This window comes from Sinocyclocheilus grahami, unplaced genomic scaffold, assembly GCF_001515645.1.
Source record: "Sinocyclocheilus grahami isolate Dianchi unplaced genomic scaffold, SAMN03320097.WGS_v1.1 scaffold181.1, whole genome shotgun sequence".
Lineage (NCBI taxonomy): Eukaryota > Metazoa > Chordata > Actinopteri > Cypriniformes > Cyprinidae > Sinocyclocheilus > Sinocyclocheilus grahami.
Genome location: NW_015505360.1, coordinates 62,901 through 90,279, shown reverse-complemented (window position 1 = coordinate 90,279; position 27,379 = coordinate 62,901). Strand labels below are relative to the sequence as shown.

Sequence of the window (27,379 nt, the reverse complement as noted above, 5' to 3'; positions counted from 1 at the left end):
AATTACAGCAGTATTTTGGATAAAACAACACTATGAAAATTCATGCAAGAGGTGACATTTAATTTTGTGAAATCAACAAATTTTGGTTATATGATTATGTAGCACATCCTTCTTTGAGAAGGCTGTTCTGGAGGTCAGTGATGCCGATGTATCGCTCCCTGTGTTCTGGAGTTTGGCTTTCCGCTCTTGTAGGCCAGTATTCAATCCAGGTCTGCTCTCCCAAGATATACTGCAGGCTAAAAACAACAGAAGAGTGAAGACAAAACATACAAAATGACTAACTTGGCTACACATCATGTCCAGTATAAGGGTCAAAATAAAATGTTTAAAAAGGAAAACACTTTTTTAAATCATAAAATTCACGAAATCATAAAACATAATTTAAAATTCATGTTGGTTTCGTGCATTTTGAAAAACATTTAGCCTACACCATTTTTCAACAACTACAGTATTTCTCTTGCAATGAAAAAAAAAACAGAAAAAAAAAATCAGGCATTGACCATCAAAATAAAAGTCCAACATATTGGCCAAAGAGAAAAAAAAAGTATTGGCCAATGCCGATAATAAAAAAAAAAGCCAAATATGGGCTGATATAGTGGCCTTGGAGATATATCAGGCAAACACTACTATAATTAAAAAATATATATTCATCATAAAAGATGTGCATTCAAGTCCATTTCTATTAACTGTAAGTCTTAATCTTTTAAAGTACACATGAAATCAAAATTGCCTATATTTATTTTGTTAGAGCATACTGTTATTTTTGTGGTGAACAATTCATCTGTGCAAGTCAATCCACACAAAAAAAAAATAGTTTGCCTTCGTAATCTTTAATCCAAATCTAGAAATGCAGCTCCCCTCTGAAATGACGGACATTCTCTTGGGCTTGAGCATAACATCCTTAAACACGCCCCTCCAAACTGTCAGTGTTGTTCTGAATGAAACGCCTACTTTACTACATCCATTTCTCTCGGAAGTACGTCATAATACGGAAGTAAAGTCGGTCGCAACTTCTGGTTCACGCGGACTTTAAATAACATAAAATAGAACTTTGCGTAAGTTGCAGCCAAAAAAAATCGTCATGTCATTGAACCATGCACAACACAGACTTTGAATGCATAAATCTCAGGCAAATCCTGCTCTTTTGAAGACACACAATGGACACCTACCGTCCCCCGAGCTCTGGCAGGTCAACAGATCTGCCCATGATGAGGTACGACTTGCCTTCTACCAATCCCAAATGGTTTCTGCAACTTGGACGAGCCAAAAATGGTCTCACTTTCCCCTCAACATCCACATCGGTGCCTACAGGACAGAACAGTGTATAGGAAACAATTGCAATGCAACTGCAATGCAATTTAGTCTTCTGTAGAGCATGTGTAATGGGATAATAATGAACCATACCTTCTTTCAGCACCTGCTCCACCTTCAGGTCATAGATGTCAGAGTCCTGTTTCAGATCCGATCCAGCCACTGTGACTTTATAAACTGTCAAACACATTATATTGTTATCTGCATGTCGAGCTAAAAGGCTCAGGCTAAACATTTTCATTGCATTTGCACAAGAGTTAAAGGAATAGGTCACCCAATGTTGTCATAATTTATTCCCTTATGTTGCAAAACAGCAACCTTTATATGCTTGCAATTATTGTTGCTTAACATAGTCACTATAAAAAGAGCAGTGAGTGTATAAAACTTTTCTATTGCATCCCAACAGCAACAAACAACTGGAGCATTAAAGGGATATTTCACCCAAAAAATAAAATTAGTCTAAGATTTACTCACCCTCAAGCCATCGTAGGTGTAGACTTTCTTCTTTCAGACGAATCCAATCAGAGTTGTATTAAAAAATATCCTGGCTCTTCCAAACGTTAGTACGTAGGAGTAGCGCATGCGCCAAACCAACCAACATTAGTTTACAGGAGCAAAGGAAGCAAAGTTTTCTTACTTTAGCAAAGGAAAACCAGTCTCCTCTTGGTTTATATCGAAATCCTGCGACATTTTTCCTTACAAATCCTCATTTTGTACTTCTAATTCGTGACTAGCGTTTTGTTTTGTTCCCTCCTCTCTGTTTCCGCGTTCGTCACTTCACACCGGCGCATGCGCTACGCATACGTTTTGCGTCATCCACCCGGAACGGTTTCCGCGTACGACAGTTACAGTTAGCGCAAGCTACAGAAAAGTGGTTATGACGTTTTAAATATGATATGTTTCTTACAAGAACGCAGTCATTATTAAGCTTGTAAGAGCCAGGACAATTTTTTAATAGAACTCCGATTGGATTTGTCTGAAAGAAGAAAGTCATATACACCTAGTTTGGCTTGAGGGTGGGTAGATCATGGGGTCATTTTCATTTTTGGGTGAACTATCCCTTTAAGGTAGAACAAAATTAGTAAATAGTGAATCTTAATTTCTGGAAGTATGAGAGTCATGAACACGAATCAACACACAGAACTGAATGCGTTTACCATAATCCATGCCAGCTTCACAGGCTTTATTGAAACGCTCATCATCTTCGACACCCGTTTTCTTCTGGTAACTGCAGTTTTCTGTGTTCAGAGAAGTTAATAATGTTCATGCACACACATACACACTTGTAATCACAGACAAATTTGTTTAGTTTTCCTCATTCACATTTAACAATAAAATAAACCATAACTTCTTCAAGGGTTAAATCTGGTAACATAGATGATTTCAGTTCAACCTCAGCAGTCTGTTGAGCACATTAAAGGCCAGACTGTTTAACTACTACATCTAGGACTGTTTTTGCAGGCAACAAGACTGCAGGGGACCAAATAAAACGTATTGTATAAACAATAATTTGTGGCTGATAATACCTTCTGCACACTGGCACAGTTCTCCCTTACACAGTCTGGATATCGCACCATCTGTCCTTTCAGGGTGGAAGAACTTTGTACAGCGTGCATCTGAAAAACACACACACACACAAAACAGACATGATTCATCAAATGCAAATAAATTAATCAATCAGTTCTGGAATATAAGTTTCTTTATCATCTATTCTAAAGTGACTTATGTCATGCATTTAGCATCAAGCAAACACAACGTGCAAAGTGTTTTGACAAAGAAATTTGTCATTTCTTCTCTGTTTACCGTTAAATGATTTGTTGTTTATATATTGCTATTTTACATTATTATGAATGTAATCATATCTACTGAGAAAAGTGCCCAAACGAAGATTGATCAAAGGCATTACTGTGGCAGATGAGTAAATTATAGAATGGATTTAGTGCAAAATAGGAAAGTCAAGAAAAAAACAGTCAGAAACTATTTTTGAGTGTGTGTGTGTGTGTGTGTGTGTGTGTATTTGTGTACCTGTTTTTCTATTCTGGTGGGGACTTAAACCTGAATATACACAGACTCATGGGGACTCGTGTCACGGTGGGGACCTAAATTGAGGTCCCCATGGGTAAACAAGCTAATAAATCACACAGAATGAAGTTTTTTGAAAATCTAAAAATGCAGAAAGTTTCCTGTGAGGGGTAGGTTTAGGGGTAGGGTTGGTGTAGGGCAATAGAATATACGGTCGGTACAGTAGAAAAACCATTACGCCTATGGAGAGTCCCCACAAGGATAGCAAACCAGACATATGTGTATGTGTGTGTGTGTGTGTGTGTGTGTGTGTGTGTGTGTGTGTGTGCACCAAACACTTACTGGGAGAGTAATATTCATATATTGTGACTGCAGCAGGTTGTAGCAGACCCACATTAAGGATCTTGTTCATTCTGAAGGCAATCCTTTGTGGCTCTTTACGCAAAACCTGATAAAACAGAAAACAAAGCAAATTTATGATTACATGTCATGTTGCAAACTGTCCATGTTAACATCTGCACAAGCAAAAAGTAATTAGGAAAAAAAAGAATAATAAAAAATGTATAGCTGCATTTACACTGCGAAGATATTGACATAGCTGATATAAAACAAAATAAAATGTACATTTGTTACAGCCATAAGCTATATGTTACATATGCACTTTCTCTTGTGGTTATAAGACTATAATATGTTGGCCACACTGTACACAAAGGTGAACACGCAGTGACATGGAACCTTATGGCTGTACAGTAACTGGATATTAATGAGCACTTTGTCAGCCAATCAGAATCAAGAATTCAACAATATTTTATAGAAATATAAATATATTATAGAAATACCGTATCTAAGTAGAGGATGAGGGATCCTCGCTCTGAGAGCACTTTGTCCATCTCAAATTTCTGAATGTATCTCTCCTTCCCTCTGGACAACTAGGGGCAAGGAAACAAGACATAAATGAATACACGATATGATCAAAATGCTGTATGACCTGCTTGTAAATGATTATTAGATTGCATGCACAATCAAGTCACATTTGTTTTTATATAGTGCTTCATACAACACAAATTGTTTCAAATCAGCTTCACATTAAACCAAAAAACTGTGTTAAAATGTTCATGAATCACGAAACAAAATTTCAGCTGTAAAGCAGCTCTAGTGTCATGATTCAGCTCAATTCAGTACAGTGTTGTTTCAATGCAGTTCAACTCCCAAAGTTGCAAAATTCTTTAAAAAAAGTTAAACTCAGATGTAAGTACCTCTACAGAACACAACACTGTCGTTATTCAGCTCAAGTCAGTTTGATGTTAATCCAATTCAGTTGAATAACAGCATCAATGTTGCAATTAGTGTCATTATCCAGTTCAATTCAGGTCAAATTCTGTTGTCATCTGATCATGTCAGTGCAGGTACAGTAATATTGCAGAATAGTAATTTTCTTTCAAAGTTTGTTTGATGGACTCAACATAACTTAAAGGGATAGTTCACCCAAAAATTAAAATCACCCCATAATTTACTCACCCTCAAGCCATCCTAGGTGTACATGACTTTCTTCTTTCAGACGAATCCAGTCGGAGTTATATTAAAAAATATCCTGGCTCTTCCAAGCTTTATAATGGCAGTGAATGGGTGTTATTTTTCAATAGTCCAAAAGAAGTCCAATAAAGCACATCCATCCATCATAAAAAGTGTGCCACACGGATCCGGGGGGTGAATAAAGGCCTCCTGTAGCGAATCAATGCGTTTTTGTACGAAAAATATCCATATTTAAAACTTTATAAACCGTAATCTCTAGCTTCTGCTGACCGTCGTACGCATGCTCATTCCGGCGGATGACGTAGGATGTAGGCGTAGCGTAAGGTCCAGTGAGAATATGCTAGTCTCGCGAGAACCAATATTTGTTTACAGGAGCAAAGGAAGCAAAGGAAAATCAGTCTCCTCTTGGCTTATTTCGAAATCCTCTGACATTTTTCTTTACAAATCTCATGTTAATGCATGTTTTGTTTTGCTCTCTCCGCTGCACTTCTGCATTCGTCACTTCTCACCGGACCTTACGCTATGTCTTACGTCATCCACTGGAAAGGTGTTCTATTGTGAACACGTGTACGACAGTTAGCGGAAGCTAGAGATTACTGTTTATACAATTTTAAATATGGAGTTTTTTCTTACAAAACTGCATTGATTCTCTACAGGAGGCCTTTATGTGTGTGTGGGACACTTTTTATGATAGATGGATGTGCTTTATTGGACTTCTTTTGGATTATTGACAAAAACACCCATTCACTGCCATTATAAAGCTTGGAAGTGCCAGGACCATTTTTAATATAATTCCGATTGTATTCGTTCAAGTCATTAACACCTAGGATGGCTTGAGGGTGAGTAAATTATGGGGAAATTTTCATTTTTGGGTGAACTATCCCTTTAACAGGCTGACGTAATGCAAAAGACCTGCGTAAGCGATAGCCGTTTAGATTAAAACAGCTAGTGACTCCAGTGAGTATTTTTGATAGACAATGTGAGATAGGCCAACTATTTAAGGTTTGCTTCTAGGATGTTCTATATTGATGTAATTTACTCAATGCTATACAGATGTGAGGCATTACTGCATCAGTTTATCATCATAATACCTCTTCCAGATCTCTGGTCTCCACAGTAAATCCGGTCGGTATGCCAATATCCAGAATAGTCATGGTGGCATCGGTTGTATCACTTTTGAAGCTGTGAAGATGGAGATCAAGATAAGATTTAAAAGACAGGTCTCGTAGGTTTTGTAGTTTTGCTCCATCTACTCTGTCTGTGTTTAAAGCTGTTTTCACACAAGAGCTTTTGGTGTGAACCCGAATCCATTTGACTTCAGAATTATTATATTGTAGCTATATATCACTAATATTCACGTTCATGATGCAAACATACTGCCAATGTGGGAAAAGTGAGGTGGGATCGAACTTGGGCTCTGACCAATTAATCAGTGAAAGTGAGACAACAGCCAAAATAATCACATGCTGATAAATTACAAATAAAATAGTTCTTGGCATAACACTAAACTTATTAGAATATGTGTTCACATACTAGAAATCCATAGTGATCTTGAACGTTTCAATGACTCCTTGTATTGCTAAAGGGAAAAAAAAAACAAAAAAACATGGTAATAATCAAAACCACCAACCAACACATAATGAAGTGTTATGGAGGTTTTATTTTAGCTCTGAATTTATGGAAAGTGCCACAGAAAGGGCATGAACTCAATCTTACCTTCATTGTCTTTCTCCATTTTAACAGTCAGATCAAAGAAAGTACAGTCAGATTTCTTCTCAACAGGTCTGGCGTAGTACAGCGTCAGAACCTGAAAACAGCAGCACGTCTCAGATTAGATGTTCAAACGCTTTAATCTTGCTGTTGACTGTATAAACGCTCATGAACACTCACTGAGAGAGTGGCTGTTCCAGTTCCTTTAGCAGTTACATTGAACTCCTGGTTTATGTCCACCTGTTGAGTGAATGCAGATGTACTCTAGTCATCAGAATAATCAAATGTAACAGAGAAACCTGGAGATTTCACTGACCAAACGCAAGACTATTGACATTGTATACAATTAAAAATGATGGATGACAAGCAATTAAACTTCCATAATCCAAAAAAAACCCCCCACAAATAACACAAACTATTTGAATCTAGTAGATGAGTTACTCCTCACCCTGTCTGATCGTGTAAGATGTGCATTCTCTCTTTTGATAGTATATCTGACAGGTTTGCTTCTTCCTGCCACGGACAGCTCCACGTCCAGATTGAAGTTTTGCCGGTCCTTCACCTGCGTGCGATACTCTGCCACGGCCTGGAACACCATGATGGTCGCCTAGAAAAGACAGAAAAGCATTCAAATCCTGTCCTGCAGTGTCAGTCCTGCACTTGTTCTGCTGTTCATCAGTCAAATGATGAGGTGTTAGTGTACCTGAGTGGTGCCAGATCCTCCATAGTGAGACTGCTGTCTGTTCAGCCAGTGCACTGCTTCTCCTGCTTTATCAAAGTCTTTGTCCTTCACAAGCGCCAGCACAGCATAAGCCGTCGCCTCTAGTGAGTGATGGTGCTGTCCAGGGACAGTCCAGGACCGACCGGCTGTTTCAAATACAACACAGCAATAGAAACAGTATTGTCTCAAGCAGCTGTCATTACACCACAAAACATCTGTAATTATTCCACTATTTACACTTGGGTCGAAGCGAGCACTGTTGCAAAACACAACTCTTTTTGATGCCTTGTTGACTTGACTGACCTTCTAGTTGGGAGGAGCGTTTCATCAAAATGTCTTTATTGAGTTTGTTGGCATTGGCCATGGCGTAGGATGTCATCGCTACAGCGTAAGGATTGGTCAGCTGTAAAAGTCGACCTTCCAAGAAAGAAACAGCCTTCCTGATACTTTCATGCAGACTCTATAAAAGTGTGTGTTAGAGGTTAAACCCAAAAGAAGGGTATAAAAAAGCAACTGTTCATAATAAATAGTTCTCGCAAACACAATGATGTTCTTACTCCAACTGATTCAGCACAGATCTCTCTGGCCTCTTGCATGGCAATCACGACAAAGGCCGTCAGAGAGGCATCGGCATCTTTGCCCTGTACGTCACCCTGGAATAAAGCACAAATAAACAGAATAGCACAAAAATGTGTGTTTTATTATGAAATCAGCAAAGCTTGCTAAAACATTTTATAGCAAATGTATCGTGGTATATAATTCATAAGAGAAAATATTTTTAAATCCTTTTGTGTTCTTTCACAAAACTTTTAAGTTCCCCTAAGAAACTTTGCGTTCACTCACAAAACGTTTGTGTCCCCTCATGAAACTTTTGCATTCTCCCGAGAACCCTTACGTTTGCTTGTCAAGTTATTGCGATTCCCTAAGAAGCTTTGCTTTTTCCCGTAAAATATTTGTTCCCCCAAAGAAACTTTGTTTGCTCCCCAAGCATTTGCGTTCCTCTGAGAAACCTTGTATTTGTTTGCAAAACTTTTGTGTTTCTCCAAGAAACTTTACATTCCCTCAACAAACTTTTGTTTTCCCCTAGAAACTTTAGGGTCACTCGCAATACTTTTGCAACATTTTTTAGGGGAATCAAATAGTTTTGTGAGAGAACACAACGTTCCTGAGGGGAGTACAATACTTTTATATATGAAAGCAAATGCAAAAACACTGACATATAATTTTTCCTCCCATCACCATGCCCACTTATATAGAAGCATATAGGTAGCGAAATTTAATTTAAAATGCAATATTCAAAATGGCATTGTATTTCTGTGTTTAAATTTACATTTTCCATTACCCATACGTGCAAAGTTTGTTGCAAAAGTAAAATTAAAATTAAATTATATCATTTACATTTGCCATTTCCAACAGTAGTCTTAATATGTAAATTGCATGCAAATTTTAACGCTTTATAAGTTTCAAAATGAAAATGAAAATGTATAACACATATTGATTTGATATGTGTAACATGTTCAAGCAGAAATGGTAGCAAAATGATGATTTAAATGCTATTTGTCCTAAATGCATTTAGACTAACAGTTAGAACACTTAGGATTGCATTTTCATCATGACACCGTGGGATATTTGTAGCAAAATTCAATTTGAAAATGCATTCCGAGCTGACCACGCCCACCCTCCGTCACTCAGTGCTTCAAGGCGGGGATTGGTGGAAGCGTGTTATGTTTGGATCGTTTGAAACATGGCAGCTCGAGATCTGATAAGATCGTTGAATTCACTGGCAGATGAAGTGGATTGTGAACAGAGAAATATATGAAGCGTATTCCTATGGCGTTCGGACGGGATCTTTAATATGACGTTGTAACATGCACTCGTCTCAATGAACTCAATGAAATGCACTCGTCTGCTGCAAGGGTTTCCAGCACTTTCCATACACTTATTCATGGTTTATTATTCCTATTCATTCTCTATTATTGTTTTCACTTATCCTCAGTTATGTTTGATTAGCTATTAAGTGCTTTTTACCTTTCTTATGTAGCCTATAGCTTTTTTCCAAATGGTAAATACTAATTTATACAAATTATATTAAGATTCCTATATGCCATTGTACAAAAAAACACCAAATAAAAATACATAAAAATAAGAAATATTTTGAGATAGAGTGGCAAAGAGTTTCAGACTTTCTATTTAGTTTTTAATGTACTTGAAACGAGGACGGCTTACCTTTTTTTTACCATTTGCATGTATGAATATGATATTTACTCAAAAATAAAACAAAATTGACAACATCCAAAAAAAAGAGAATTTAAATCACACTTAAAGAAGATATCTTGCAAAACAAATGGAGGAATTGTTTCTATTTTTACTGACAACCAACAATGAATATCAAACCAGAATTTAGAAGTAACCTCTCAGTAAAAGAATAGGTGATTCTCTGGTTTTTCAATGAAACTATAATACTTGAAACTTAGTGAAAATGAGAATTAAATTAAAAGATTTGACTGCTAGCCTATTAAATTTATAACTGCTCATGTTACATCGTATTTTATGTGTGTGTTCTTTCACAGCATGATTCAGTCTAATAAAATGCATTTAGAATGCTCCCAAAATTCTAAATATGTGGACAGAAAATGTAGGCCTATATACTTATTTAATAATATCACACAAAGAGTGCCATTTTTTTTTTTTGCAAAAATCACAAATGTGATATTGATTTTATACAACAGTTCAATAAACAAGAAGTTAATATTAACAGACTTAAATTTTAGACACCATATTGCCTATTTTTGCTCTATTTCGCCAATAAAAAATCGCTAATTCCAAACAGAGCCACAGCGCTGTTTTGCGTCTCTGAGCAACATAAGTTTCCATCCAGTTTTTGCACTGTTTTGTTATCGATAAAGAGAATATGCGTAAAAAAAGCTTTGCGAAAATTGCTGTCTACAGCCCATTTCCATCCAACTGGCCTTTTACCGATAAAATGCTGTGTGTGATGACGTCATCCCTAAAAAAAAACGAATTGTTGCAAAAGTTTTGGTGTATTGCAAAGAAAAAATTGCCCTTGAGCCATTTCCATACAAAATTTCACCTATTACGTAAATTATACAGGCTAGTAGCCTGTTCTTCAACCATTTGAAAAAAAACTTTATTATATATCCTAGGCTATTATTAAATTGTATAGGCCTGCATAAAATAGTTTTTAACAAGTGTCATGAGTTGTTGTTGTTGTTTTTTTGCACTTTGTTATAGACTATTTAGATACTTGATCATCAAGCATTATTCATAAATATGTGCAGTTGTATTATCATTATTTTTCTGATTAACTTTTAGACGAAATGTTCATTTAGTTTATTTTATTTCTCCTAACCAACAACCGATGGTCGTTAAGCCATTATTAACCGACAACATTATGTTAAATTACAATTAAATGAAATTTGATTTGATACGTGGCTGTGACCCAATAAAAATACCTAAATTTGTTTTCCTGGGATTCATTTTATACACGCAAAAAGCAGCATAAAGAACAGAACGTGAGGATTCATATGGTCATGTCACGCACCTGTAGCACTTCTGCGAATGCAGAAAAACATAATAAAGCTATAGGCTACATAAAAAAAAAAATTTGGCATATATGCTAAATATATTTTTCTAAATAATAAATTAACAAAACGAAAGAAAAAATACTGCATCAATTAGCAGCCTAAATGCAGAATTTCGGCTAATTTTTGTGATGCGCTCTTGAGAAAGCGGCATCCTGTTTGTTTACTTTATTTTACAAAAGCACAATGTTTTGTTTTTATTGTGAATGTACACAAATAAAGGAATATTTATAGCGCTTCTGCGAATGCAGAAAAACATAATAAAGCTATAGGCTACATAAAAAAAAAAAATATTGGCATATATACTAAATATATTTTTCTAAATAATAAATTAACAAAACAAAAGAAAAAATACTGCAACAATTAGCAGCCTAAATGCAGAATTTCGGCTAATTTTTGTGATGCGCTCTTGAGAAAGCGGCATCCTGTTTGTTTACTTTATTTTACAAAAGCACAATGTTTTGTTTTTATTGTGAATGTACACAAATAAAGGAATATTTAGAATAGTTTTGAATAATGTCTTACTCTCATATGACCACAAATGAAGGAGTATAGTAACACCGTGTATACACCGGACACGACAGTCGCTGCGGCACTCGCGTCCGGTAGAGCATTGCGTTAGCAGTGCAAAAGGTCGTGGGTTCAATTCCCAGGGAACACACATACTGGTAAAAAATGTATAGCCTGAATGCACTGTAAGTCGCTTTGGATAAAAGCGTCTGCTAAATGCATTAATTAATAATAATAAAATGTTTAATTTATATAGTGCCTTTCCCAAGCTCAAGGACACTGTACAAAAGCAGTAACACAATAAACAGTCGATTCACATCATCATAAACAGTCATTTCACAATCAATTAATCAAATTAAGTGGACTTTTGCCGGGGATAGACATGATTACAGTTGCATATCATGGCACAGTTATGTACTGGAAACAGAGATACATAACATAGTATAAGTAACAACAGAAAAAGCAAAGTGTCAATAAGTAACAAACAAAGAATAGTAAATGCAACAAAAATACACAGAACGAAATTACTCAGAGAGAATTACAGCTGGTAGTATAGAATGAGGAGAGTGTCTAAAGATGTTATGACTGATAGTATTGGGTAAACAAGTAGGTTTTGAGTTGTGATTTAAATACAGAGAGTGAAGTTATTGTCCTTAGTGCCAGTGGTATAAAATTCCATAGTTTAGGTGCAATTATGGAAAATGACCTGCCACCCATTGAAGATAGACACAATCTAGGTACAGTAAGAAGTTCACACCCTGCAGATCGAAGTGATTGAGGCGGAACGTAAGGAGACAGTAGATCAGAGAGATAAGGAGGAGCAAGGCCATTGAGTGATTTAAAAGTAAGCAGAATAATTTTGTAAGTAATGCGAGATGATTCAGGGAGCCAATGGAGTTTACATAAGATAGGGGTAATATGACCAGATCGTTTAGTATGGGTTAATATTCCCATACTAATTAAGGGTGTAAGTTGTTTTCCACTTTTAAAAGGAAAAAAACTACAACAAGTGATCGTGCCGGCGCTTCACTCGCACAGTTAAGCATTACTAATTGGACAACGCAGCCTGTTCATTGTCATAATAAAATACAATCAGTCAAACATTGAAAACCATGCCTTTTTAGTTCCCTTCAAATACTTTAAATTTAACGGTAGAACAGAACTCAGAACAAAACAAGAATAAAACAATATAAGAAGCTACTAACAAGCCAAAACGAATTCATTTAAAATATGTATGGTGTGGTGTATGGTGGTCACGCTGAACGGCACGGACTACAGGCTATTTAAACTGAGCAGTGCAGTGTAAAAAAATGACATAAACGTATAGGTTATAAGAAACATCAAATTAAGATAAGTATGTTTGAGAGGTAACTTGTCTTTTTCTTACCAAACATAAAATAATTTTAGATGCAATTTAATAATATGAAATTTGAACTACAGGGAAAGTGTGCTTTAACGTGAGCAGCACCATGAATACTGACGCTGCCTATAGGCTAATTATGCCATGTGACATCATATTTATTTGGGTTAAAGCCCCTTTTCTCGACAAAAATTGTTTCCAAACTATTTTTTGCGACATTTTAAGTATCGATATAGAATTTATGCACTAAAGTTAAACTGAAAAAGATAATGTCGATACATGAGAAATGTTATCGATAAATGGCATTTCCATTAGCTATATTAGTAAAAATTTTGAAGATCTAAATATTTTTTCGTACATTTTTTTTAGATGGAAACAGGATTTAGTTCCTGAATGAATCAACTGTTTAAATGAACAATGACTCACTTATTAATAGTGACTTTCTGCCACCTACTGGCGGTTTTAATTTAAAATTTAAGTACCTTTTCATTTTTTTTTTTAATAATTTCAAATATCAGTAGGCTCTATTCAACGTTTTAGGATTAAAATATCAAAACATTATTTCTGCATTTGTAACTGCAGGTAAAAGCATTTATGTCCTGCATTAAACAGTGTGTAAATGCATCTAAATGCCTCTTCAGATGCAGCTTCTGTGTTTCCTCTGCATTACAAAGATGAATTTTGTTTATAATGATTTTATTGGTTTGGTAACAGCCCCAAATGTCTTATTATTCGAATTCACTTTATTGATTAAATATAAGAATTTGAAGCAAAAGATAATGCACACTTCTAGAAAAAGGTAAAAATGCCCATAAAGGGTAAAAATAACTTTTGTTGGAATATAAGATTATGTTTCATTTCTATCACTGCTGTGAACTGACCACACAGAATATGAAGAATATGAAAAACTTTAGGAGTCAGCTGTCCACGGCAGTCCTGCAGCGCAACACACTCAGAAAAATATAGTCTGATTATCGTTATGGCTAAAATCCAAGAAAATATCGAGATATCATTTTTGTCTATATCGCACACCCCTATATATTTAATTCTTCTTTGCTTGTTTGCTACACATAATTCACTGATCATCGTAAAATAAGCTTAAAATAAGCTTATATTAGAAATAGGTTCTCTCAATGATAAGGAGGACAGGACAAAAATAGGTGAATCATATTTATATAAAGTTTTTTTTTTTTTTTTGAAGGGGGCGGGGTCTGGTTAATATTGTGAAATATCATTACAATTTAAAATAATGGTTTTCTATTTTAATATAGTTTAAATTTATTCCTGTGATGCAAAGCTGAATTTTCAGCATCATTACTCCAGTCTTCTGTGTCACATGATCCTTCAATGTATTGTCAACGTCAGAAACAATTGTACTGCTTAATATTTTTCTGTGATATTTTTACAGGATTGATTGATGAATCCTGGCAGATTACTATTCAAAATGTGAAAAACTTATCAATTTAACATTATTGCAGAATAAAAGTATTAATTCTCTTTCAAAAAAGAAATGAAAAAAAGAAATGAATAATAAAATAAGTGCTGTTCTTTTATTCTTCAAAGAATCCAAATATTATGTTTCAAACGTAAAATAAAGCAAAGAAGACAGGCGCTTGAAAATCTGAACATAAATCAGGCATAATGTATTTTTCTATCATTTTATTATTATTTTACAGCAACAGTCCCAGATCTAGCAGACGATTGCGATCGACGGGTTGGCCATCACTGATGTGCTGTAGGCTACATTAAAAATGTAAAAGATTAAAACACAATAACCCCCAAATGTAAAAAAATTCAAAAAGGATTTCATAAAACTAAACAACATGAGTACAGGTGCATCTCAATAAATTAGAATGTCGTGGAAAAGTTTCGGTAGACGTTCGATCGGTCATTCGAACTTTGATTTTAGCATGGAATTCGCTTCATATATTTCTCTGTTCACGCTCCACTTCATCTGCCAGTGAATTCAACGATATTATCAGATCTCCAGCCACCATGTTTCAAATGATCCAAACGTAACACGCTTCCGCCAATCCCCGCCTTGAAGCAATGATTGACGGAGGGTGGGCGTGGTCAGCTCGGAATGCATTTTCAAATTGAATTTTGCTACAAATATCCCACGGTGTCATGATGAAAATGCAATCCTAAGTGTTCTAACTGTTAATCTAAATGCATTTAGGACAAATAGCATTTAAATCATCATTTTGCCACCATTTCTGCTTGAACATGTTACACATATCAAATCAATATGTGTTATACATTTTCATTTTCATTTCGCAACTTATAAAGCGTTAAAATTTGCATGCAATTTACATATTAAGACTACTGTTGGAAATGGCAAATGTAAATTATATAATTTAATTTTCATTTTACTTTTGCACCAAACTTTGCACGTATGGGTAATGGAAAATGTCAATTTAAATACAGAAATACAATGCCATTTTGAATATTTCATTGCCATTTTACATATTGCATTTTAAATTGAATTTCGCTACCTATATGCTTCCATACACTTAGGGGCTCTGTATCTTACAGATGTGCAAAGGGTAATTATTTAATGTAGTTCTACTGCTAGCTTCCAGATGAGTTTAAATACAGTCATAGTCACATTCGACTTACCACCATCTCTCCATGAATTACAGCTGTTTCCTCTTTAAAGGAGCCGTCTGGTAGTTGTTTTTGCAGAACGAGCCACTTGAGAGCGCTGCAGAGCACATTTTCCTCTATAATAACAAGGTTATTGGCCATGGCGAAGACTTTAGCCACATATGCTGTCAGCCTTTAACAGACAGAAACAATTGCAAATGAGTTACAAGTAATAATTTGCTACCAATTATCTTAATAATAATAATAAATTATCACTGGGAATGAAAATATAACAATTAACATTGATTGAAATTAAAATACCATGTGCTGCTCGGCCTGTGTGTCCATGCAGCATATGATCCATCTGATTTACGGTAGCCCAGCTGTTGTTGATAACCTTTTTACAAAAAAGAAATAATTTATTTGCTTATCTGTTTTTGATCTAAAGTTTTCAAGAGAGCATCTTTGAGAGTAGGGCTACTTTGATTTTATTTCAAATCACCTGTTTTGATATGGTTGATGGCGTCATTACGGCGCTCCATGCCAACAGGCGCCCACTGATTGGTGCTGTCCAGATAATGAGTGGCAATGAGAGGTAGAGTCATATGGATCATGTTCTGCTCTCCACATCCACTGGGCTGGACAATAAGACGACCCATGAAGTCTCCACTGATGGCCTGCTCGACTGTCTGAGCGATCTCTTCACCTGGAGAGGTAAAAGAGTGAACGCAGGCTGAGTATTCAGCTTGAGCTGGTTTGACTCGACACTAGAACGCGGGAATCGATATAGTCACTGGTCATCCTGAAGAGACATCAGACATTGTGTCCTAACCATGACACACAATATGTTTTCCATGTTAATAGGAGTTTTGTCCTTATCAGTTGCTACAGCGATACGTGACGAATGAGGTATACTACCTTAATGAATCGCCATTTTAAATGGATTTAAAAAAAAGACAGACGATTCATATTTTGAGATTGATGCATATGAATCAGCATGATTTGTAATTGATGCGAGAAATCTAGGGAACCGTTGCTTCATATTTATTTAACTTTTTAATCAGAGGTTGCGTTAAAAAAGTACTCAGAGTCAAAGATTCATTAACATCATTTAACACATTTATTTGGCCATGCAGAACCCTGTGAATTAAGCCCAAACTCAAACAGATGAGGCACATGCAGTTGTAAAAAGAAATGCAATTTTAAAAGAAACAGTGATTACAGTTATTAGAAACCAGCCCCAGCGTGAAGTACGAATGCAACAAATGTGTCGTGGACATGGAAAAATAGACATTAGGATTGTAGATATAGACTTTACCTCTTCTTAAACAAAACAACTAAATCACTCATTCATTGAAAACGTCTTTTTCCTTACCAGCAATTGAGATGTATGTGTTAGCAGGTGTGTCTGGAACCCGATCAGCTGGTATGTCACCTTTAAGAAGTACAGGTTTTTCCCCTGTTCGAGAAATAGAAAAGAACAGCAAGATGGAGAAAGAGTCATGAGTCGCATTGTGTACGCTTTCGGTGAGTACTGAGCAAGAAAAGACCAGGAATTGATTGTAATGATATTCACAAATGCTTTTGTCTTGACTGGCTGAAAGTAAAATCACATTAATTCACTGGTTTTTGTGATTGGATGCAAGTATCTGTGCTTCACAGTAAATCTCACCATTCTTAACAGGATTGAGCTCCACATTTTCTCTTTGTAATGAAATCAGCACACCCTCAGACTGAAAGAGAGAGAGAGAGAGAGTTAACTACCTGAGATGCTCAAGTTTATCTATTGAAAATATGACAAACATCTATCAATGATACAAATGACCAAATAAAATAAAAAGTGTCAACATTTCCCATCAGACGTACCACCACCTTCAGCGGCTTTCTCACGCCATCAGAGAACATGGCCTCGTATGCAGAGGCTTTCACCTCAATCATGTGATTTCCCAGCGTCATGGGAATAATCACATATGAAACTGCTATGCTGGAGCCTTTTTCAACAGATACTGTTGTTCTGTATTTGCCTTTCTTACTGGCAAAGCTGCAAACATCTTCTGTCTCCATGAACTCCACACGCACCTGGTGAAAACAGGAGAATGAGACTCAAATCACTTAAATATCCAGAGGAAACGTCACCAAAAATAAATCCAACATGAAATGTGTGATGATGGGATATATTTCTGTTTTAGCACAGGACAGTATCCTACACTTTTCTTCAGTTTGAGTCAGTTCGAGCAGCTCAAAAAGCTCAAATGAGTCTCAGGATCCATGCATGCTGTCATTAGTAAATTATTTGACTCCAGCAGAAATGTTTACTACAATCCACATGGCTATAATATGCATAAAAACTAAATTCATTTTTAATATTAAATCAAATATACCTTCTGCTTCTTTGGGGTGTAGTTGTGAATAATGGCCTTGATTTCCAGTTGTTCGCCGCGCACCGCTGAGTAAGGCATCTTTAGGTCAATAAAAAGGTGTTTAAAAACGATCATCTCCACAGGTTCTGCCACACAGATGCCTTTGAGGAGGAACACAGACACACAGAAGGATTTAAAGCAGCAGCTCCTGGATGATGATGATGATGATGATGATGATGATGTTTTTCAGAGCATGTGTTCTGGGTTTGCAGCTTCTCCTTACCAAGTGTTGGTGACAGACTGACAGCCAAGATCTGCCAGGTAGTGATAGAGTCTTTCAGGTAGATCACTTTTTCTGTGGCTGTTGTTGGACTGGAATATGAGATATATCAGAGAAATTACAAATATGGAATATGAGAAAATACCAGTAAAAACAGAAAGTGTTGAAGTACAGTTCTAACGCTTGTTTAGCATCTAAATTAATTTCAGGCTAATAAAGCATCATAAACTGGGCGGCCTGGAGGCATTATGTCTTACAAGGGACAAGATTCAGATGTTTTCTAAATATAAGCACATTGAATACTGTTGTATAGCACTACTGCTTTCTTATTAACATCTATGAATGGAATTAATGGATATCATTTCATGTTGTTGAGCTAAAAATAAACATTCTAGAGTGAGCCAGTACATAAAATGCATATCAAAGATAATTGAGAAACGATGCTTGCTCTTTGTCGGAGGAAGTCATCAACTCAAGTCAACTGAGATCATGATGTTTATTCACTGCCAGTGACTTGTCTAAGACTTGTCTGAATGTCTCCTACTCACCATTTGTCGCATAGATCAATCTCCTCCCAGAGCCAACTCTCAGGGAACTGTGTACGTGACACAATCTCTTCAGAGTCTGTGTAATAGTCATCGTCATCATCACCTGTTGTGACAGATAAGAAAAAAAAAATCTCTGATGACTATCCACTTTCACTATTATCCTACTTTCCAAAGTACCCAAGCCTCAAAATATCAGTGTCAATCACTGTCACCGGATCCTTGTCGCTTCAACATCATGCAAGTTTGAGTGAGAATGGGATGCTGCATTTTCAATTTATTTCATGCATTGATAGCTTCCGACAGCACAGCACAAGCTAGCGGAGCCATCAGTTCATATACGTACTGCGAGCCAGAACCATTTCCTCATCTTCGTCCTTCGTGCTCTTGCGTGCTTTCATCTGGTTGCAGCAGTCCAGGAAGGCCTTGACACACGCTTGTCCGTCGACAACGTATGTGGCTCTTCGTTCACAGGTGTAGCCGAGTTTATTATCCCTCATCCCATCAACGCAACACTGCTTCAGTTCACCGGAGTATTTACCAGCTGAGAAGACAATGTTAGTGTAGAACAATGAGGGGAGTAGGAGAACTACAGGGATCCCCAAAACATAAAAACGTGTTTGAGAACTCAAATGACCTAAACGAGAAGGGCTTTGGGTCTTTAACACAGTAAAGGTTCTGGTATACTTCAAACTAAATCAAGGACAAACTGATGTTTGTTCGTTTGAAACAGCTTGCCAAAACAAACTTTACAGAAACTTTCACCTTCAAACTACCATTAGCGATTATAGGTAGGTGTGGTTCTGTGGCTCAGCCTTCTTTGGCGTGAAAATCATCTCCGGATCATTTTGTCTCTTTAGTCCATTGAGGTCAGACAGAAGTAAAAATACTAATCTAAAGTTACACACTGTTTAAGACTGTAAAGCTGCTTGAGTTAAAAGCAAAGTGCTATATGTATAATCGTGACATGACTTGAGTGCTGAATTGCAGAGCTGGTGCAAACATGCACATATCTATAATCACATGCTTTCTTAACTGTTTTCTGACTAGTCATTTTTGTTGTGTTATTTTGTTCTTGAGAGGAAAGCACGCAGCACATATTTACATATTCATCTAAACATTTTCACTCCTAAGCAAAGAACAAAAAAGTGAGTATATCAGGGACTTAAAAAAAGCCCAGAAGATCCTTTCTGATTTGAATTGTAAGAATACAATCTGTGTAAAATGTAACTTCTCACCCAGTGTAGTAGTGATCTTCAGGAGACTCTCAGCTCTTCGTTTTCTCTTTGAGATTTTAGGACACTCAGACACTAGAGTACAATTCATTTGAATAAGTTAGTTTATTGCAAAAAAAAAAAAAAACTATAATAATAAATACTCGGGAGATCTTAAAGAATTCAGAGCAATAAGTTTATCAATTATATTTCAAAACCAAACAACAGGAAAGTCATGGTACGACATTCAAGATATGCAAAAAAGACAATAGAAACAACAGGACTAAATACATGTGAACAAAAAAACTTACTAGAGTAAGACTGATAATTTTACGCATAAGACAACTCAGATATAGAGCCAAAGTTATACAGTTAATGGGATTGTAAATGCCTTACTTGAAGGACAATCACCCTTGGGAATATTATTGTCCAGTAAATAAAACTGTAGAATAAGAAATTAAAAAAATAAAATCATAATAAATACTTATTCTGGTGTTGGTTCCTTCTGCAGTGTTGGACGCAAACATCAGACCTGCATCAGTGAAAACCCCCATACTGTCCCTCCCACCTCCTGCTGTACAGCCGGTGTCATGCTTCTCTATGACGTCCCAGATCTAGAGGTGCAAAATAGACACCAGTTACATTGTTTTAGGCCAAAAAGTCAAGTTGCAATGTGAAGTCTGAAGAAGATCCTTCACCTGAGTCTGAGTGAGTCTGTTCTTGTTAAGGACTTGCACAGCCTTGTCAACCACCACCAGACCAACTTTAGCTCCATGATCTCCAGTTATCTGCAGCTTGACCTCATCTCCTGTGCCATAGATATTCATCTTCTCCTTCACCTCAATCTGGAGCTGTTATTAAAACAAGAGATGGTGTGTCAGAAAAAAACAGACCTAGTTGGCACATCAGCTGCATCTTGTGATGGTTGACCCACCTTTCCCATACACGTGTCCTTCACATCCACCCAGACTGAATCAGACACCACCTCAGTTGAGCCCACATGGTAATAAGCCACAAAGCGGAAGGAAGGCACCATGTCTTTGGTTACAGTCACAGGCAGAGTCACTAGAGATTGTCCTTGCCTCTTGAACCTGTCTGCTTTTACAATCTGACCTTTACTCAAGATCTGAAAAGCAAGCAGACAATTAAAAATAAACTTAAGCATCTTTATATGGTTTCAAACAAGCTGTGGTAGAAATCATATTGATGTAATTAACTGATACATTTGTGGTGCAGATAAATAATAAATAACCATAATCTTTACCATGTATGTGTAGTCTTGATCTTTGACTCCTGGACTTTGTCCAGTGTTCAGATTGACTTTCATTGGATCACCGATCTGAAGCTCAACAGCATCAATGCCGATGTGCAGATAGTTGTTGGAGCCGCCTTTGGGAATGTAGGCCTGAGCCGTCATCTTCTTCACTGCCTGCTGATTTTCGTCTTTTATATCTGGATCTTTGGTCTTTGCCTGAAAAAAAAAATTATTCATGCTGATTCACACAGACAACAAATAAACATAATCAAACAGCTTGTTCCACATCTTGGCAGGTCTTACAGTGATGTCCAGTGTGGGAGATCCTCCCGGAGTGTTCACTGTAACCTTCGCAATGCCATTGTCTCTTGTTTGACCTTTGACCCCTCCAGGATTGACCTCCACTCCCACATTTACAGCAGGTGTTTGGTCAGGATTTGTTACGTATACCTTTTATAAAACCCAGGACAAAAACAAAAAACGAAATAAGTGATCTCTGTTTATATGTCGATTGAATTGTTGCTCAGTTCCTATAAGCCTTCAGGTTCTCAACTATCTAGTCAATGTTTTATACCGAGACGTCGAAGGGCATCCCAGGTTTGAAGAAGTGTGGTGTTTTTTTGAAGTGGATGGTGTACGGTGACGTCACGATCTGAATGCCTCTCCTTTCTGCTTCCACCATTTCACTGCCTGAAACACACAAACCATTAGCTTCTCATACAATCACACACGTGCAGGTAAACATGTGCATACAGATCTGTTGAGTCTTACCACTTTCTGTTAATAGACTGACTGAAACATAGATTGATCGTCCAACCAGCTGGTTAATGTTTGGAAAGGTCTCAGTGATCATCTGATTGGTCAGTTCTGCAATACCCTTTCCTTTCACGATCTATTCATATATGAGACACACAGCAACATCAGTCTACAAGACACAATAAAAAGCTCTTTAACCACTTAAATTGTCCTTCAGGTGAGGATAAATTATATTGATCCAAAATTGTAAGATGTTTAATGTCTCTCACCTGAACTTTTTGCAGAGATGCAGGAATACTTGTTTTCTTCTCATCTTCCATCACACCAAACACCACAAACGCATTTCCATCCACCTTCTGTCCAAACAGGTACCTATAAAAGCACATTCAATCTCTGCTGTAAAACTGAATGGTGAATATTTCTAACAGAACTTGATACAATTTACTTCAGTTGGTGTAACCTAATGATGTCTGGTTGATTCAGCTATTTTAAATGATTCTGTATATCTGGCTTGAATAAAATCAGTTAATTTAAATGTTACCACATGAAGCACATTCAGTTTACCTGACACAAGTTAGCATAGTTAATGTAGTCTGGATAATATATTACTATATACATTGCTCAAAAAAGTAAGGGAACACTTAATAATCACAGTATAACTCCAAGTCGATAAAACTCCAGAGATATCAATCTGGCCAGTTAGGAAGAATAAGTGATTGTGAATCAGCTCCACCTCCTTTGGTGCAAATGTACGTGACAACAGGTGCACTGGAGAGACAAAAGCAAGACAACCCCTAAAACTGAACGGTTTTGCTGGTAATGATCACAGACAACTGCTCTCTCCTTACCCTTCCTGACTGATTTGTCTCTAGTTTTTTGTTTTGTTAGGGTCCGTCTCACTATTTGTAACATGAGGCAGTACTGCAACCCAATCACGCTGCACAGGTAGCCTAGCTCCTCCAGGATGGCACATCAATACATGCCGTCACAAGGAGGTTTGGTGTGTCTACCAGCATAGTCTAAAGAGCATGGAGGAGATACCGGGAGATACACAAGGAGAGCTGGACAGAGCACCCTGGACACCATCCACCATCTCATCAGGAGCAGCCCTAGACGTTGTTGTGAGTGCATACAGGCTCGTGGGAGCCATACATACTGACTTACATTATGAGATGCTTTGATAAAATTCATGCAACTTTGATCAGCCTTTAATTTATTATTATTATTATTATTTTATTTTTTTTACTTAAATTTTTGCTGTGGTTTTAAATTCAGCCCTCATTGGGTTGAAGATTTTGGTTACCACTGATCATTGTCACATTATTTTGTTCTTAATGATGTAAGTACTGTATAGGTTTTCAACTTGAATATTTCATTCATCGAGATCCAATGTGTGATTTAAGTGTTTCCTTCATTTTTTGAGCACTGTACTATATTATTATATTGAATGCTGTTAATATAATTTGTTTAGTTCATAACACCTAACTAGGGTGACCAAATTACTCATGGTGGAATATGGGACGGGGTGGGCAAGTATTTGACAATTCAGACACACGGAGAACTGATTGCGTGCTGTCTGAGGCTGCGCATACACTGTGCGATTTCAGCAATACCAAAAATTAAGTACCAACTCTCACTGTATGAATAAATCACATGCGATTTCAAGCCAAAGCTCAGGATTTATGTGCTCACACTGTATGGACCGTTCGTCAAGCTGCAACTTGACTGCTCACACTATAGATGCAAAATAAACACACAAGACCCCCCTTCCCTCCCAACCCGGAACTGTGTAGCCTCCATCGTTTCCGTCCTTATTACACGCCACCCAGATAGCACACATACGTCTGCAAGATGTCTGTTAAAGATCACTTAATCTGGAAAGCATCTGCTGTGTACAAACATCTGATAGACGTCTTTAAGATGTCAGTTTTGCATTCATTCTAAATCATAAACATCTTATAGACATCTTCTAAACGTCTGTTTGACATCTGATAGGAAACATCCTATAGACATATTGCAGATGAGCAAACACTCTAAAAAACACGTCTTGCAGATGTGGGATTGCGTTAAGTCCAAAAGATGTCGATCCAGGAACATGTCTTACTTAGCAAAATCACGGCGACCAAATGCAGACGTCAAATAGACATCTCCATGATGTACGTGTGCTGTCAGAGCATGCCGCCATGTTTTCATTTCTGTTCTCATGTAGGCGCAGTGACGAAAAAAGCACTGAGTTTAAGACAGTCGGTTCATAGTTCTGCATCAACTGTGGCTGCATTCGAAAACTTAGGCAGCTGACTTGTTGCCTCGCTGCCCTATCAGTCAATGACTTGCAGGCAGTGTTTGCGCACGAAGGCACCTCACGAAACTGATTTCGGACAGATAAGATAGAGAGCTTTGGTGATAACTAAGTGAATATTTCATTACTGCAATATTAATTTCTTGCTAGAAATTACATCAAAAGTGTAAAATGTTGATCAAAAACGTACATTTACACACAAACTGACCACCGACCGCAACTTTCAGACGCCATCTTTATTTTTTAGTTTAACTGTCACTGAATCGAACGAAGCTAACATTGAATTCAGACGTGCCTTGATGCCTTCCTACCTTAGAATGCGTCCTCCGAAGGCAGCATTTTTCAGTGTTCGGATGCAGCCTGTGTGATAGCCTCACGAGGGGCGACCAAAATTTCTGACATGTCAGAAATTAGTCCGACCATTCGATTGCTGCTCGGGAGAGGCTAATCGCCTCTCGTTACCCCCTGTAGCCCACACTGCACGTCAAAAGACGCATGACAAAGCTGAAATTCGGTCCAACTCAAAAAAAGAGTTGCACGAGTCAGAATTCATCTCAAAATCGCACAGTGTATAGCATACCCGGCCTAACTGCAAGTTAATCAATAATGAGTTGTGATTGGATGGTAATTTTGTTCTACGACCAGCTTGGCTACCTTTGATTAGGCTGTTTGAAAAAAAAAAAAAAAACTGTTTGAAATATGGGACAAAATATGATTTTCAATACAATGAAGCAGAACGCATTTTGTCTTACTTGGCTTCAATGTCGACTGTCAGACTCTCATCACCCACATAGAAGAAGGACTTACTGGGCTTTAATTTCACTTCAAATGTTGGAAGCACTAAGACCAAACCAGACACACAAATAAGTAAATACATTCTTTGACTTGTAATCATATTCTTACACAACAAGGGACACAAGTCTTACCATATTCTTTGACCTCAAAGTCTGCAGTGAACGTCTTCTGAGGAGTGTTTGAGAACAGTGTGACCACCTTCCAGATCCCAGGACTGAAACAAACAGAACACATCCAGAATCATTCACATGTCTGAGACTCTGAGTTCATGACATTAAAACAGGTGATAACAGACCATGAACAGCTAGGGTTTTGCTGTCGTTTATTGATATATTATTAGATACTGTCCTGAAGCACACACAGTAGACAGATAAAATGAAGTTTTGTTGTTTCACTCAGATTTAGTAGCTTCAGTTCTGATAGTGTTTTACACACCTGGCCATCTCAGGAATGGCATATTTTCCAGACTTCATGCCTTTGACTGGAAATATCTTCTCTGATGAAACTGTGATGTCTTGTGGATTCTTAAGAAACACAGAAATAATCATGAACAGCTGAAATGTTATCAATGAGTGTGAGTGTGTGTGAAATTACAGTGTACCATGATTTCCACTGTGATTCCAGACTGACTGAGTGGTTCCAGGTTGGGCGTCAGAGAGAAAATCCTGTATTGAACTGCAATAGACGTCAAAGCAGAAACTAAGATACTTTGTTTGAAAGTTTAATATACTATTATTATTATTGTGTGTTAAATGTGTTAAAATGACACCATACGTAGTTCACAACAACATTTACTATGCATTATTATAGCCCTTGAAGCAACAAAAATAAAAAAATATATATATTTTTTTCCATCAGTGTATTTTTGGCCTGTCCTCGGCCCTATGCTTGCAACTTCTTCTTGCAAAATGGAAATAAAAGCATTATTTAAATAAAAAAGCTATGCTTTTCATAATAGTTAATGAAAAAGTAGTTGTGTCCTCAGTTTTGCATCAATCCTGTTAACATCATTAATCTCCCTTATTCCAATTAAGAACAATTCTTTTAATACATTTAAAAAATGTCATGACCTTGAGCACAAGGCGAGTAATAGCTATAACAGTCTAATGGCGTATCTGATATTCTAACATATAATACACTCCTTTTTTTAACTTAGCTTCAGACGATTTGACACACAATGCAATTTATAGTCACTTAAATACCTTTTTTGTCTGAACAAATTTCAGTTTAAAAATAAAATTAGAAACCCCACCTTTTTAAAAAGCAAATACACCAATTTTGTGGAATAACCCAGAGACCACTGACACTCCAGATGTGATTTTAATTACTTTATGTTGTCATGCTGATTAAACAAATATAAAGTTCTATACACTCTATATTGGTCATGTTTCCAGCACTTAATCGTACCTGTGCTAGCAGGTGTGTAGATGGGCTTGTCTGTTTGGACAAATATATATCCAGACTGGAATGAGAGCAGGACCACTTTCTCCAGAGTGACGGATGGAAACTGAGCTTGTAGATACACATACTGCTTCTCCAGAGGATCGTCAGAGAACAAGTTCTGGTCATCAGGGATCTAAATGACAGAAAATGAATTAGTCCGCTGCCAATTTTGAAAAAATGAAAATGCATTTTACAAACTAAGTTGTCAAACTGTACATGATGCATCACACGTACACCTACACAAGCAAAAAGTATGTCAAAGTGGCGTCACCTTTATATCTGTAATGATTTGGAAACTTTTGTCTCCGGTCAGTGTCACTGATTTAGACAGTATCTCCTTGTCTTTTTTTGGGTGGTTCTTAACTATGATCTTCACATCGAGAGCTGCTCCAGAGTAATCCTGAGCCTCCACAAACAGGTTCTCTGAGGAACCCACCCTCAGCAGATTAGGAGCCGACAGAACAAACCTGAGGAGATCAAATCAGAGCGTTTGAGAACAGATCTGTTAGTGAATCCATGAACAAACAGTGTGTTTGATACTCACAGCGGGTCACATAGTGTGAGGAGCGGTGAGGAGAGCAGAACAACAGTCAGAAAAAGCAGCTTCACCTCCATCCTGACTGTCTGTGTGTGTCTTACTGTGAGCGTCTGTGAAGCTGCAGCAGCTCCGATTTATACCCGCCTCCACCACCCTCAGAGTCCAAACTGCACGCTCTCTCTCCTGCACCCCTCGTCCCATCATGATGATTAGGCAACACATTTGGGAAGGGGAGGATCTTGAACATTTTTTGTGGAATTTCCAAAATGAGGACGAAAAGCTCTAATAATTGTACTTAAAATATTGCGTTTATTAGTACTGTGTGTGAGGAAAACCATAAATTATGACGAAGCTGTGCATCTCAGTAGCATGTACATGTGTCTCATACCATTATTTACATTTACATTTAATCATTTAGCAGACACTTTTATCCAAAGCGACTTACAAATGAGAAGAGCAAATAGAAGCAATTCAGATCAATAGGAGGGCAACAGTATACAAGTGCTGTAACAAGTCTCAGTTAGTCAAGCACAACATAC

The 27,379-nt window shown here is 37.1% G+C and overlaps 1 protein-coding gene across 1 annotated transcript; it reads right to left on the bottom strand.

Moving 5' to 3' along the window:
* Positions 1 to 85: 85 nt before the first annotated feature.
* On the bottom strand, positions 86 to 26,946 carry LOC107594234 (complement C3-like). The gene is made up of 41 exons (XM_016284194.1): positions 26,847 to 26,946; positions 26,574 to 26,769; positions 26,267 to 26,435; positions 25,461 to 25,534; positions 25,295 to 25,383; positions 24,991 to 25,073; positions 24,817 to 24,904; positions 22,035 to 22,137; positions 21,781 to 21,901; positions 21,584 to 21,699; positions 21,313 to 21,459; positions 21,019 to 21,225; positions 20,689 to 20,880; positions 20,453 to 20,605; positions 20,239 to 20,368; positions 19,779 to 19,850; positions 18,887 to 19,084; positions 18,544 to 18,646; positions 17,999 to 18,087; positions 17,737 to 17,876; positions 17,222 to 17,434; positions 17,028 to 17,088; positions 16,731 to 16,814; positions 15,858 to 16,061; positions 15,677 to 15,752; positions 15,389 to 15,548; positions 7,855 to 7,950; positions 7,601 to 7,757; positions 7,280 to 7,443; positions 7,025 to 7,183; positions 6,757 to 6,816; positions 6,583 to 6,673; positions 6,400 to 6,445; positions 5,958 to 6,048; positions 4,173 to 4,262; positions 3,676 to 3,781; positions 2,838 to 2,927; positions 2,469 to 2,549; positions 1,405 to 1,488; positions 1,170 to 1,305; positions 86 to 236 (listed from the first exon to the last, which is right to left on the bottom strand). The coding sequence occupies exons 1-41, from the start codon at positions 26,915 to 26,917 to the stop codon at positions 95 to 97; spliced, it is 4,932 nt and encodes a 1,643-aa protein (XP_016139680.1). The 5' UTR covers positions 26,918 to 26,946; the 3' UTR covers positions 86 to 94.
* Positions 26,947 to 27,379: the final 433 nt, after the last annotated feature.

What these genes read in the sequence shown, in the direction of transcription:
- LOC107594234 (XM_016284194.1), bottom strand. Translation starts at nt 26,917, where the DNA reads ATGGAGGTGAAGCTGCTTTTTCTGACTGTTGTTCTGCTCTCCTCACCG. An exon ending in GAGGATCTGGCACCACTCAG is followed by an intron (nt 7,184 to 7,279) that starts GTACACTAACAC and finishes TGTCTTTTCTAG; the next exon opens with GCGACCATCATGGTGTTCCA. An exon ending in ACTGTGCCAGTGTGCAGAAG is followed by an intron (nt 2,550 to 2,837) that starts GTATTATCAGCC and finishes CTCTGAACACAG; the next exon opens with AAAACTGCAGTTACCAGAAG.